At 39.5% G+C, this 15,340-nt stretch overlaps 1 protein-coding gene across 7 annotated transcripts in view; it reads left to right on the top strand.

The window, feature by feature from the left end:
• ccdc186 (coiled-coil domain-containing protein 186) overlaps window positions 1–15,340 on the top strand; it is a 124,007-nt gene that overhangs the window by 31,733 nt on the left and 76,934 nt on the right. For all 7 annotated transcript variants that reach the window (XM_073027800.1, XM_073027797.1, XM_073027798.1 and 4 more), the window contains exons 3-4: window positions 613–739; window positions 11,513–11,641. In XM_073027800.1, the coding sequence (XP_072883901.1) occupies window positions 613–739; window positions 11,513–11,641 (256 nt within the window). The remainder of the gene's footprint in view (window positions 1–612; window positions 740–11,512; window positions 11,642–15,340) is intronic.

The following is a 15,340-nucleotide window of genomic DNA, read 5'->3' as shown; positions in this document are numbered from 1 at the left end:
ACATTTTTATTATTTTTCTAACTATCTCCATGTGTACTTTGACAATATGTCCTAAGTATATACAAATATGTTCTAATGGTGCTGTGTTTTATCTCTCTGCTTCCCATCGCATGATGTTTCTGCTTGTTTACGTAGTACTTGAGGAAAAGAATCCGTGACTTACTTTTGACCTTGGAAATGTATTCTCTGCCAATCCCTCCTTGTCACAGCAAATGTCCGATGAAACAATGCTTTGTGAAGACTGTCAGACTGCCTGATGAAGTAGTTAGGTCGAGATTGATAGGCTCGTTTTGGTTAAAACTCTTATTTCTATTTGCCTTTATTTACTTCCACCAATCAGTCATAGTTGGACTTAAGATGAAGAGCATTTTTATGTTAATTGGGCATAATAATGGGTAAAGCAGGCGATTAGCTTATTGCTATAAAGCTGCAAAAATAATAGTATATTGTAACAATCTTTATCAAAAGTTTAAATTTGCAAGGTTGTCACCAGTTCCCCAGTTACAAACAACTGGCCAAATTTTCACTGTTTAAAAATGGAATAGTATTACACTGAACTCTGTTTTGCTTTTACTAAATGTTTGTTATGCTTTTGTTTTTATTCATCTGTAGACTAACAGAAGAAAACAGAAAACATCAGGAAATGATTGTGGAGATTTGTGCAGAAAAAGATAACTTGAAGGATGAACTGAAAAAGCGTTCGGTAACAGAAAAGCAACATATCAACACAATAAAACTAGTAAGGCACTTACAGAACTATGAATGCAAATTTATTATAACAGAACTGATTTTGAATTATTGGTATGGTACAGATTACTGTAAAGATTAGGCACATTTTAAAATTAGTTTATAAAAACTCTGATAATCCAGCACAACTGGTGCTGCAGTGGTACCAGATAATCAATTTTGTTTTGGATATTTGGAAGTCACTCCTTTAAATCTCCAACACACTATCATTTCACTTTTGTTTAACGTGTTACACAATTGTGTAATAAACTTTTCAGTAAGCCTAGTTAGCTTAAATGGAGAGGAAAACCGAACCCATGTTGAATTCAAAGAAAGCAGAAAATAAACCTTGTTCAATAATTCCTTCTCCTTCAATTCCCCACTGTGGCCTCTTACCTGCCTATCACCTTCCCCTGGTGCCCCTCCTTCTTCTCATTTTCAATGGGCCATTATATTCATTCTTCTCCAGCCTTTTGCCTTTTCCACTCATCACCTCTGTTGGGCTTGAAATTCTGCCCTGTGTTCGTTTAGGAAGAGAGACAACCAACACCGGAATATTACAAAACTTGGGTTTATTACAGAATTCGTAACTGGCACAGCGAATCGACGGAGTCGCTGGAGAAGGCACGTTCTGACTTCCCCTTACAATCTGCTCTTATTTATATCCCTTTTCCCCCCAGCACAACCCCCCGCTACATATTAGGTAATATCGGGCACTTGTGTCCATCTTATTGGCCCGACGCCATACACGCACGAGTTACCTGTTTCTTTTGTTTACTGAATCGCGTGACACTGGTAGTTTCGGTGTAGCGGGGTCCCCAGTTTCGCTCCCCCCTCCCTCTCATTACGTGAGCCACTCCTGACCTGTAATGGCAGTCTCGAATTAACCCTAACATTAACCCTAACACTCCCTCCCTTGGCCTCCCAGAGGCCACACCCCTTACAAGCTTTTCCGTGGCTGCCGGGATCAGGCAGGGAGGTGAGCGTCCCCCAGCACTCTTTGGCGTGTCCTCCCTATTTGCTTATCCTGATTTGTCCGACCTAGGGTCACAAAATATGGGTGGGGTTCCATAAACATCCGCAATTTTTACAAGTAGCATGCAACATTTCAGAAAACTTATTCAAGAACAAATTCACAATCCCCCCCTTGCCATGGTCCATTTCAGTCCGTGTCCTCCCATAGCGCGTCCGCTTTCCGGGAGGGCCGTGTCCTCCCCTTCCACCGGGAACAAGGGTGCCTGGTACGCCGGTGGAGGTCCATCCTTTCCGGTCAAGGCTCGATCTATAGTCCCGCAACAACAACCACACGTAATAAAGATAGCAATTGAAATAGACAGTCCTAGAGCCGACTGTCCCAGAAACGCTCCCCACTTGCCAGAGGTCTTATTTAGCCAGTAGAAAATGATGCCAGTTATTGTCCCCCTCCCTTCTTACCTTTTAATGCCCTGTTGGAGACCTCGGTGACAGGGTATGGACCATGCCACCGTTTTCTGTTCCAGGTGAGCTTCCCCGGGCCTCGGAGGAACACTTCCACTCCTACCTTGATGGTGTCCGACCCCTGCGGCTGCTCACTGTTAGATTATTGAACTTGCACAGTTATCAATTTTACCATATTTCTAAAAACTCTCATATACTCTGTTACTCAACACACAAATGTCTGAGTTTCGGTAACTCGAAATTGAAGTGCTCCATGGCTCCCTAGTACACAGAGAGGATCAAATGTGGGACGGTCGCCTTTCAAAACCTGACCTTCGCGTGGGAGATTTCTCCTCTAAACAACCAGTCTAAGGTAGGCGCCGTCAGTATCCCTGTGTACTACGGTGTACCGCGACACTTTTCTCTGCTCCTCCTCACTCCTGAGACTTTTATGTCCTTCGTGGGCGGCGGGTACCCTCACTCTGAAGACTTTGCACCGGCGGAGGATCCTTCTAAAAACAGATAAGAAGAAATGAGTACTTACCAGTCACGATTCTGCACCGGGAATAATCTTTCCCAGGGTAATTTGGGGTTGGTGAGGATCCGTCAGCAGACAAGATCTAACTGGGTGATTTAACTATCTAGTGGAAGTCTTCGATATAACAGGCACTTCCTGACCTTAGTCGAGGTTGCGGCCGCAAGTTGTCTGCTGTCGGACCCGCCAGCCTGTGTTGTCTCTCCTTCCCCACGTCGAGGTCACCAAATGTTGGGTTTATTGCAGAATTCGTAACTGGCACAGCGAATCGATGGAGTCGCTGGAGAAGGCGCATTCCGACTTCCCCTTACAATCTGCTCTTATTTATATCCCTTTTCCCCCCAGCACAACCCCCGCTACATATTAGGTAATATCGGGCACTTGTGTCCATCTTATTGGCCCGACGCCATACACGCACGAGTTACCTGTTTCTTTTGTTTACTGAATCGCGTGACACTGGTAGTTTCGGTGTAGCGGGGTCCCCAGTTTCGCTCCCCCCTCCCTCTCATTACGTGAGCCACTCCTGACCTGTAATGGCAGTCTCGAATTAACCCTAACATTAACCCTAACACCTCCCAGCTTCTGACTTCATTCCCTCTCACCACCTTGTTATTCTGGCTTCCTTTCCAGTCCTGAACAAGGGTCATGGCCTGAAATGTCAGCAGTTTATTTCTATAGATGCTGCCTGGCCTGCTGAGTTCCTTCAGCATTTTGTGTGTGTTTTTCTGGCCATATGCCCAGTTTGAAGCCCTATCCCCAATTCTGGAACAGCAAGTGAGCCAGATGCCTGAACATCTGATTTTCAATCAGATACTGGATTTTTTGGAGTTTGCTGTATCAACATTGAAGTATAAGAGATGATGATTGGGCTTTTGTGGTTGTAACAATGATAAAATTTTCTGTTTTTGCTATTGTTGCTTGTAAAGCATTTATCATCTGCATATATGAAATTAAAACAGAGCAATACAGACAAAATACTGGAGAAACTCAGCAGATCAGGCAGTATCTACCCACCTACCTTCCTCATCACAGTTTCACCTCTCACCAGCCAGATTGTACTTCTTGCTCTCCCCACCTTCTTATTCTTGCTTCTGTCTCTTCCTTCCCAGTCCTGATGAAGGGGCTCAGTCCCAAACGTTGACCGATTATTCTTTTCTATAGATGCTGCTTGACCTGTTGAGTTCCTCCAGCATTTTGTGTGTGTTGCTCTAAATTTCCAATTTTTTCAGACTCTCTTGTGCTTTAACGAAGTTATAGTACTGGGAACCTGATTTGAGCTGATTACTTCATCTCCACAGGATGTAACTGCAGCTGTGATAAACACAATATCCATGGTTTAATGTTAAATGTCGTGAATGAGCTTTAATTATATGCTAAATCGTAACTCCTGTTACATAACCTCTCTTGCTCTGGAAACCTTATTTCATAACTCTAGGATGTTATTCTTTGCATTTAATATATTTTTTTAAAATCTATGGGTTTATGATACTTAAGTTTCTAATTTCAATCTTATTTGTATGAACCTAGTTTTTAATTATGCTTTCAATAAAATTGTTAATTTATTATTAAAATCCTACAAATGTTTCTTTCTATTTCCTTTCCTGTTAGGATTCTTTATTTTTGTTCTTTTGAGGCTGCTTGATGACATCATAATTTTTGATTGCCACAGATATTCTATAAATGGTGCCAGAGCAGAAGTCATTGGGGAAAGAAAAAATATATGCCTACTAAATTTTAATGGCATTTTTATTTCAGATGTTCTCATTATGCATTGACTCCAGAATATGGTCTTATCAGTTGGTTTCTTGCAAATAAGTTGTAAGGATTTAAAATTAACTTCAGAATTCATTTTAAACCCTCTACACTTTTCTCTGTCCTGGTGAAGAGAATAGATTTTACATTTCTCTAATGATCTAAATAAGCAATTCTTTTTCTTTATGAGCCGAGAGGATGAATGTGAGGATGCAGACAGCCAAATGTTAATGAGTTTTCATATGAGAGCCATTAATGAGTTATCAAATGTTTTATGGATAGTTTGCAAACTTGAACTGTGAGAATTTCAAACTTAAGCCAAGCTAAATGTGGCAGAGAAATATCTTTGTACCTCATCTGACTAACTGAGTTTTACAAAATCTAGAACTAGCCGTTCAACTGTTTTTGCAGTTACCATCAAGTCCCTTTCCATATTCTTAGAATTTTTCCACCGATTTAAACCACAGATTTCTTCATCTTTCCTTTAATCATATATTGGACTCTGCCCCAACTCCATAAGAAATTTCTCAGTTGCATATACAAAGAGTTGACCATAGAAATAGGAAATGCAAAAATGCAGATGTATTCTGAGGAAAAGAAAACAAGAGTATTTTACATGAGTAAACAGTTGACGCCTTAGCCTGAAGTTTATTCTTTTCCATAGATACTGCCTGACCTGCTGGGTTCCTCCAGCATTTTGTGTGTGTTGCTTTGGATTTAGTGTTCTGCAGGTTTTTTCCCGATTCTACTTATAGTGAATATTTAAAATGCAGATAAATATTTTAGTTAATGCTGTTTTACAAGGTGATCTTGTTGGACAGATAAATCATGAAAGTGACTAAATTGAGAAAACTTTACCTTACAAGCTGAGAACCTTACGGAATACTTTAGGAAGTTGGCATTTAGAGCCTGTGAATTCAGGTTGAGTATTAAGCATTTAAATTTGAGTGATCATTTATTGTTTCCTAATCTGCCTGTACTCTTTTCATGCTTTGTCTCACATTTACATTGAGAAATTGGATCCATTGTGTTTTGCTTTATAATACATGCACAGAGGCCAGCTATAGCTGTCTTCTCTAGACATGACAAACCTCACTCATTGGAGCAAAGCACATTTAAATCTCCTGTTTTCACATGAGATTCTAGGGTGACTTATACAAACTATTACAATAAAAATATCAAGAGCAATTTCACGAGGAAAGAGGACGTATAATTATTGTGTTTTCTGTCTGATGATTACTCTGATTTCTGAAGAACAACGATGATATTAACATGTGTGGAATGTGCCATTTTGGATTGGTAATTTAACAGGCCTGTGTTACGAATGTGCCGCAACTCTGAGGGGCCGAAGGGTACAAAGTCGCCCCCTCCTTTTTGAGAATCGCAAGATCGCTATTAATTCGGGTCTGGGACCCAGGAAATGAGAGAGAGACACGCAGAATCCACAAGGTTTGGAATGTGTCCTGGCCTCAGCGAAACAAAACCATTAATAACGGCTATTGTCTCTTGGAGACTACTGTACTATTCATTGAAGCCCCTCAGGGGACGACCAGAGTGGGCTGGTTGTGGGATTGCATCATCCCAACCTGATTGACATCTGAGACCCCGTGAGTAAGGATAAAAGAGGGTCTGGGGGGGGGACATCACGTGATGACGTAGGATCGAGACGCAGGGACCCAGCTCTCCCGTAAAAAGTTAATAAATTAATGTTTAAATGAAGAAAAGTTAGACAATACTTTCTAAAAGTTACTTATAAACGACTCTGGACTGTGTCAAGCTATGCCTCAAGGAAGGAAGATGAAGAAAACTAATACCGGAAAGACTACGCAAGTTGGAACAAGAACAAGGCCCACGTCTACCAAGGAACTGTGGTCTCAGGTACATTATATCACCGGCGATACGGAACAGGAGATTGTGGCAACATTGGCCACTTCCAAAGGAAAAGACCATTGTGAACTGTGCAAACGCGAAGGATGGAGCATGCGCAAACGGGAGCAACAAGAACTACAAAGCCCAGCTACCACTGCAACTGAAAGTGATAGCGAATCGGAGGGAGAGTCAAGTCTCTCGGAAGGATCAGATGAAGAAGGAGTTAAAAGTCCTTCTAGAAATATAGAAAAGACTTTGAGGCAAATAATGCGTAAATTAGACACATTAAAAGTAATTAAAAATAATCAAAAAATACTTGGAAAAAAAATGACCAATATGGAGATTATGCTTGATAAAATGACAAAGAGACAGGAAAAAATGGAAAAAAGAATTACGGACTTGGAAACTACAACGGAAGACATGGTTGAAAGAATGGACAAAATGGAAAAGGAAAATACGCTTGGACATCAGAAAGAAAACAATTTATGGAAAAAATTGATAAGCTTGAAAATCTCAGTAGACGAAATAATATTAAAATTGTTGGACTTGAAGATATAGAAGGAGAAGATCCAATAAATTTTTTTCAAAAATGGATCCCTGAAAAATTGGAAATAGAAAGAGAAACTCCAATTGAGATTGAAAGGGCGCATAGATCTTTAAGGTCAAGACCTCGAGCTGATCAAAACCCACGATCAATTTTGATAAAATGCTTATGATACCAAGACAAAGAAAAGATCCTGAAGGCCGCTGCCCAAAGTGCCAAAAATAGAAACGGGCCATTGATGATAGCAGGGAAACCAGTTCTTTTTTATCCTGATATAAGTTACAACCTGTTGAAGAGAAAGAAGGAATTTAACCCAGTGAAAAAAGCTTTATGGGAAAAGGGTTATAAATTTACAATGCGTCACCCAGCAACACTGATAATTTTTTTGGAGGAGGGAAAAAAATTTTTTTCTGATTATCGAAAAGCGGAGGAGTTTGTACAAGAACTTCCATCTATTCGCTAATTACACATAGAGGCTTCCAAACGTAATGGATTAAAGATGAAGATAGACCCAAGGAACAGAAGTGATGGACATTTATGGATATTATAGAAGAGAAAAGCAAAATTTTAGAAATACTAAATGAGAATAGTATTTTTTTTTCTCTTCTTATACATATACTTTTTTATGTTGCGGGGGGGCTGGGAGGCTGTGGATCGGTTACTGCGGGATTCACGTGTGTAATTATGGCGGTTGCCATGACCCGTACAGCAGAGGGGGGGTAATGTTGTGTTTTTTTTCCACAACATTAGTAGGGGGGTATTTTGTTTTTTTTTTCTTTATATTTTAATTTTTTTCTATCTTTTTGCCTGGATGATTGGTGGGGACACACATAGCAACATGGAGATTTTTATAAAGATTTCCCAGGATACCACGAAAGTGGAAAGATTAGGTATTATTATAGATTGGAGTAATATAATAATAAAAAAATAATGACTAAAAGAGGGTCTGGGGAACAACCCGTTTAGACGCACCAGGAGAAACGCTAGAAATCCCGTGACAGCGTTTAATAGCGACAGCCGGTGGGGGCTCGTGTGCGTCCTTCCCTTGCCTGGGATTGGCGGGCTCACCACGGAAGAACGGCCTTAGTTAAAGAAGCGGCCACAAGTGAACGGCCACACCAACGAGACTCCGACGGATCGAAATCATAAAAGGAAAGCTGGCAAGTTTTTCTCCCAAAACTCACTCTCTCTCCAACCATTGCAAACCCAGCGGTCCCCAAAGGCTGCAGCCTGCATGAACTGAGTGAACTTTATTATTTCCATCGGACAATACATTATCCCCTAGACAACGATAGAGCTATTTCTTATTGATTATTATTATACCCGCACTTTTAGAATTAGTATTGATTATGTATATTATCTGTATATTTGCATTGATATTATTTTTGTGTATTTTTACTAATAAATACTGTTAAAAATAGTACCATCAGACTTCAACGGACCTCTCCATTTTTGCTGGTAAGTGACCCAGTTATGGGGTTCGTAACACCTGTAAAAAGCAATAACTCCAAAAGGTGGCACTCATCATTAAGGACCCCCATCACCTCAGGACATGTCCTCTTCTCATTGCTACCATCAAGTAGGAGGTACAGGAGCCTGAAGATACACACTCAATGTTTCAGGAAAAGCTTCTTCCCCTCTGCCATCAGATTTCTGAATGGACATTGAATCCATGAATAATACCTCCATTCTGTTTTTTTCTACAGTCAGTGGTTTTCCCATGCTTCTGCAGTCCTTCTCTACTTGGTTGTGGAAGAGATCCCTATGGCACATGACTCAATGGGCCCTTGATGTGCACTTCAGGGCAGTCAACAGCTACCAGCATTTGTATAATGCCAACATTGCTGGCAAATGCTGGTGTATGATGTGTTACTGATATCTAAGTATGTGAATGTGAATAATGTGGTGCCTCTATGGTGAGCAGTGACCTGTGAAATATTGCAGAGATCTGTTGTAGCCACTTGGAAGGTTTCTGTGCATGGAAGATTATAATCAATGTGATCTCCATGGGAAAGATGTCCAGGCACGTGGCTGAAGGTCTTCCTGCAGCATACCCCATTGCTCTGTGATGTCAGCCCTGGAAAGCCCGAGTCTGTGAATATAATCCTTATCATAGCATGTGCTGTCTCTGTTTGTCTCTTCTGTTGTCATATTGCCTGGGCTTCATATTTGGAGCAAAATCCTCTTGCAGTAAAGGCCATCAAAGCATTTGCCTGCCTAGTTACCTGCTTATTAACTTTTAGTAATTTGTGTACAAGGATGCATGTGTGCCTCTCAATCAACTACTCAGTATCTCTTAAGTATCAGTGTTCAGTATATCTTTAATAAAATATTCTGCTTTTTAGGATTCTTTTTCTACAAAGTGGATTCCTTCACATTTCCACAATACTGTATATTTGAAGTACCTTGTCTTGGTACAGCCTGTCTATATTCCCTGAAGCCCCTCTGTGTTTTCTGCATATTATTACCTATAGTCTATATTATTACCTCAGTGTATATTATGGACAAATATGGTTATGTAAGCTGGATTCCCTCATCCAAGTCAAGATTGTGAAGAGCAGTGATGCCAGTAATGCCACAGTAGTCCCAACCTCTGAATGTGAGAATGGCTCTTTTATTCTAGCAGATTCATGCCTCGATTCAAATATCAGTCCACAGCCCCAATACCATGTGCTGTAACTTTGTTTTGGAATATCTTGTATAAAAGGTTTCTGAAGGCTTTCTGAATGCTCAGTTATATACAACTGCTATTTCTCCTTTCAGTTCTACTGTGTACAACTTTAAAAAGTAGCAGATTTGTCAAATGTGATTTTTTTCTTGCATAAATCAATTTTGATTTTGCCCAGTCATATTCTAAGTGCAAGGTTGTCACTTTCTTAGTAATAGATTGTATGTCTTTATTATTGATGTCAGGCTATTCAGTCTGCAATTTCAGATTTCAATCCTTTTCTGATTAATAGTGTTATACTGTATTCACTACCTTCTAGCCTGTGATTTGTTCAAGATTCTGTGGAAATACAGACAATGACAACTAGTGAATCCACAGTTTTTTTTCTGAAACCTTGTGATGCAGGTTGTTAGCTCAGGAAGCTTATTGATTTTCAGTTCTATTAATTTTACAAATAATATTTTTTCACAGATTTCTTTAACTTTATCGTTCACTCTTAGAACTGTTCTCCATAAGTTTCCGGGAAATCTCTTGTGTCTTCTGTGAAGGTAGACACAAAGCATGTCATTAATTTCTTTATCATTTTCCTATTCTCTCAATATAACTTGGAAACCTACATTATTTTTTGATAGTCCATTGCAACCTTTTTTTTTGTTTCTTGCCAATTCTGCTTTGCTTTCCTTGTTATTTTATGGGGGCTCTTACTGAATTGGTGGCTATAAGAAGGACATGATTCAGCTCAAAAGAGTGCACTAAAAATTCACAAGGATGTTACCTGAACTGGAAGGCTTGAGACACGAAGAGAGATTGGGATATTTCTGAAGAGTGAAAAAAGCTGAGCAGTAACCTTTTAGAAGTTTATAATATTATGACAGGTAGATGGTCACTGTCTTAGCATTTTCTTAGCAAGGGGAGTCTAAAATTAGAGGGCATGTTTCTTAATCTGAGAGGGAAAAGATTACAGAAGGTGGTGGGTGTTTTGAACAAGCTACTATCCTTATAGAGAAAAGTACTAGTATAATGTTTGAGGAACATTTGGCCGTGTACATGGATAGGACAAGTCTAGAGGAAGATGGATCAAACACAGACAAAGGGATTGGTTTGGTAGGTATCTTGGTTGGTATGCACAAGTTCGGTGGAAGCATTTGTTTTCTTGCTATATAACTATGAATTTATCTATGAATAAATTCTGAATTTTTCTTAATCTTCACAAACTTTTCTTTTGGAGACATTTGATGTAATAATAAAAATAATAGTTATAACTATTATTAGACCAAATGGTACCGAAAGAAAAGACCAAGGATTAAGAACATTTCAGAATTTATTCATAGATATATCTCTTATGTGAACTGTCACTAGACCAATTTTTCTGTTTTTTGTTAATCTTCGAAGGATATATATTAGTTACGAACTATCTATTTATTATTTTAAAACAAGCCATTCATATAATTTTTCAAATTCTACGTGGCCAGCTCAAGCCTTATCCCTTCATAGTTTGCTTAGATTTAAAACTTAATTTGAGATTTATCCAAATTCTTCTGATATTTATTTTGGAAAACCTATCATATTATGATAACTTCATCAGAAAATTCCAAACCTATAGATTATTAATGACACACACAAAATGCTAGAGGAACTCTGCAGGCCAGGCAGCTTCTATGGAAAATAAAATACAATCGATGTTTTGGGCCAAGACCCTTGGGTTGACTGTACTTTTTCCCATAGATGCTGCCTGGCCTGCTGAGTTCCTCCAGCTTGGATTTCCAGCATCTGCAGATTTTCTCTTGTTTGTGATTTGATGGCTAATGAACTCTTATTTTTTCATCAAGTACATGAGAAGTACTTAAAGTTATACAGGCTGCAAGGGAATTAACTCTGTAATACAGTCATGCAGACATATTATTTAATCCCCATTAACTTGTGGTTAGCAGTTTTCAATTAGCTTACAAAGATATAAAACACAGAATTGGCAACTCAACATGGATTCACTTATTTCTTGTAGATGGAAGCCAAAGTTGAAAGCCTAATGGAGGAAATAAAAACGGCGAAGGAAAGGCTGATTTCTCAGGATGCTGCGGCCAAAAACGCCATTCAGCAATTGCAAAGAAATCTGACTTTTCAGATAGAGCAAGTAAGAATGTTTTCAATATAAGATGTATTTTTAAGTTGTAGATTTTTGTTCAAAAATAATTATTTTGATTTATTTGTTATCTTATGAAAAATTATCCATCTTGCCACACAGCTTTGACATCCCCCAGCTTCTCTTGCCTTATTTCTGAATATTGTCTGCACATGGGTCCAATTGGGTACACGGTATTTTGTAAAATATCCTGCTCTCTGGGTTGCTCTATTATTTTTATAAAAATATCAGGTGGCAGGGTGGAAAAGCGTCTCTACCAAAGGAGGTGTAAGTCGCTCCTTCCCTCTGTTAGCCTATAAGTCATCCTTGGGCAAAGTGTTGCACCTGCTTAGCCCTTACCTCCACCTCCTCCCACCCCCCCGACCCCCCGATCAGGGTCACGTGAAGCCATGGGACAAGTGGTGGATGGTCATATGAGCAACTGATGCATATCACAAGTCCTGGTTATGCGATCACAGACATCAGGCAGACAATCTCTGAATACTTGATAATGGCTGGGGTCACCCATCTTGCCCAGAAAAAGGCGATAGCAAAGCGCTTCTGTGGGAAAATTTGCCAAGACTAATCACGGTAATGGAAAGACCAAGATCACCCACGTCATATGACACGGCACATAACAAATGAATGAATAATAATGTATTTCTATTCTTTAAATAATTTTAGTTTGACTGTGGTTAAGTTTCTTGGTTTGCCTTTGTTTGATATTCATGTTTATATCTATGGAGTTGGCAAATTCATCATCCAGTTTCTGCTATCATTTTAAGTCTGGAAGTGATTTGCACTCTAAAGAAAAATGTGCTCTCTTACAAATCACATTTGATAAATGCTTGAAATTCAACAGGTGTTGAAGCATCTATTAGCAATATGTAATTCCTTTGTTTAATGAGGGACTTTGGTGTATTAAGGAGGCTGGTTTTAACTGCTGCATTCCACATGTTTGAAAAGTGGTAAGCTAGTATCATTAACAGTGTACACTAAAGTTACTAGTTCACTTTCCCATGGCACAATTTAATCAAGTTACTTTGGTTAGTTTGGTAGGTGGATTATTAACTAGTTACAAAGGAGAAGGGTAGATATTATGTTTGTTGAGCAGTGTATTTTCTAAAAATAATGATTGCACAATCATTCCTTATGCAAATTTTGAATTATTTAAGTTAATAAGGTTGAGGTGATTTTAGTTTTGTTAATACTAAGCAGCTGATTACCTCCAGTGCAATAAGCATTGATGCAAACATGGACCTGAATTCCAGGGGTGAGGTCAGCGTGATAGCAAGGCTACTTTTGATATAAATGAATTCTCATTTAGTTAATATGTATGTATGGTATATAGTTAAATGACAACAAACTTGACTTAATTATGGGTTATCAGGGCTTCTGGAAAACTGGGGTCAAAAAGGAAACCTTCCATTGTTTGCTGTTATAATTTGGGCAAAACCAGGTGATTGGGAGTGTTGGAGATCAGTTATCCCATTCCTGAATAGAAGAGCAGTAATTTCTTAGGGTAGTGTCATAGGCCTGGCCATTTTCAGCTGCTTCATCAATATCCTTCGTTCCATCATAAATTTGAAGGTGGGGATGCTTGCTTATGGTTTCACAGACAATCACCATCTCAGCAAAGAAGAATCTGTACATCCACTCTTGATGTTCAGTAACGTGACATTGTCTGAGGGTGGGAGGGGTTGTCACCCTCAACCAGAAACTTAATCGAACCATTAATATAAACAGCTAACAGAACAGGTTAGAACTTCCTAGTGGTCAAATGTTTCAATTCCGATTCCCATTCTCATTCCAACATATCGATCCTTGGCTTCCTCTTGGGCCAAGATTGAGGAAACCCTTAGGGTGGAGGAGCAATAGCTTATATTCCAACTAGGTTGTCTCCAACTTGACGGCATGAATATCAACTTCCCTGTCCCCCTTTCTCTGTTCCCCACTATGACCTTTTACCTCTTCTTACCTGCCTATCGCTTCTCTCTGGGTCCTCTCTTCCTTCCCTTTCTCCTATGGTCCACTCTTCTCTTTTATCAAATTACTTCCTCTCCAGCCCTTGACCTTTCCTACCCACCTGGCTTCACCTATCACCTTCCAGCTAGCCTCTTTCTCCTCTCCTCACCTTTTTATTTGCCATCTTTTCCCCTTTCCAGTCCTGAAGAAGGGTCTCAGCCCGAAATGTCGACTGTTTATTCATTTCCACAGATGTTGCCTGACTTGCTGAGTTCTTCCAGCACTTTGTGTGTGTGTTGTCTTGGGTTGCTTTTATAAGCACCTATCAAGGGTTGGGTATACTCATCTCCTGATTCTCCTGACACTCGAATCACCACCATCAACAAATCTGATGTGTGATTATGGTCTTTCCATTTGACTGAATGAGCAGAGCTTGATGTCATCAGGATAAAGCAACCTGTGAGAATGACACCATTTATAAGCAGTTTTCTTCTGCAATCAATAAACCCACATTAGTGCTGTGGACCATCTACAAAATACACTGTCGTTACTTGCTTCAACAACAACTCCTAAATCTTTGAAAGTATATATCAATATGGAAGTGTATTATGACAAGTTAAACCCAAAATCATTCAGCATCAACGGGGGTCTATTCCAAATGTACTAATGACATACAGGAAGATCATTTGACCCATCAAGTCTCTGCCGGCTCTTGGTAGTATCTCATTTCTTCCACTTACTCCTTCTTGCATGCCAATCAATTCCAATCAGATTCTCCTATTGGCCACCTATACTAGGCGGCTGTGAGGTAACAGCGGTACCTGCTGCACCATTACTGCCCAGGGTAAGAGAGACTATGTGGTACTTTGAAGAAAAGTAAGGAATTCTCCCAATGTACTGGCAAAATTTGTCTCTGAACAATTGATATTACAAAAAATATTTGCTGGCTATTAATTTCCACTGCTGATATAGCTATTTTGTTATCTTAATTGTTTTTGAAGATTACATCAAAGGTTAAGCTTGATTGTGTATTATTGATTCAATCATTATTGAGGTGAACAGAGACTTTGAACTGAGAAATAAATGATGATTTGCTGAGCAATACTCTGGAGAGTGCATTAGGACTAGTTAAAATTTTAATTATAAATGTGTCTTGGTACATTTTGCTTGTTTCATTTTCTAAATATTTTGAAAAACAAATTGTGAATATATACAGTAGTATGCAAAAATCTTAGAGACACACACACATGACAACGGGGTGACCCGCTGGGGCACCCCTTGAGAGAAGGGTAGTGCAGTCTGATGTGACCAGAATGAACATTAAATTTTCCTGAATGCTATTGGTATCACTTTGCTTTGGAGATTGAAGAAGAAAACCTCAGTTTATTGAAGAAGAACGACACGTAGCAAGGCACATATAGCTCCTCCTCGTTTAACGCAGGACACTTTTGATGGCATTGTTTCTGGTTGATCTGCCACCTTGTGCCTCTCGTTGTCTTTCTGGAGACGTGCAGTCCTTTCATCCGCCGTCTCTTCATCTCTTCTGCTGTTTGTTGTTTGTCTCTGATCCTAGAGACATGCATTTCTCAGCTCCTTTGTCTCATCCTCTTTCGTCCTTCAGTGCCAGTTGTTGTCATTTTGGAGATGTGCATCCTGGAGTCGTGCGGCCCTGGCCTCATCCAATTCTTATTCACTCCCTCTCCTTGCCGCTTCCCGACGGCATGTGGCGTCATCTCTTGACCATAA

This window comes from Hemitrygon akajei, chromosome 23, assembly GCF_048418815.1.
Source record: "Hemitrygon akajei chromosome 23, sHemAka1.3, whole genome shotgun sequence".
NCBI lineage: Eukaryota > Metazoa > Chordata > Chondrichthyes > Myliobatiformes > Dasyatidae > Hemitrygon > Hemitrygon akajei.
This window is presented reverse-complemented; position numbering and strand designations above follow the sequence as displayed.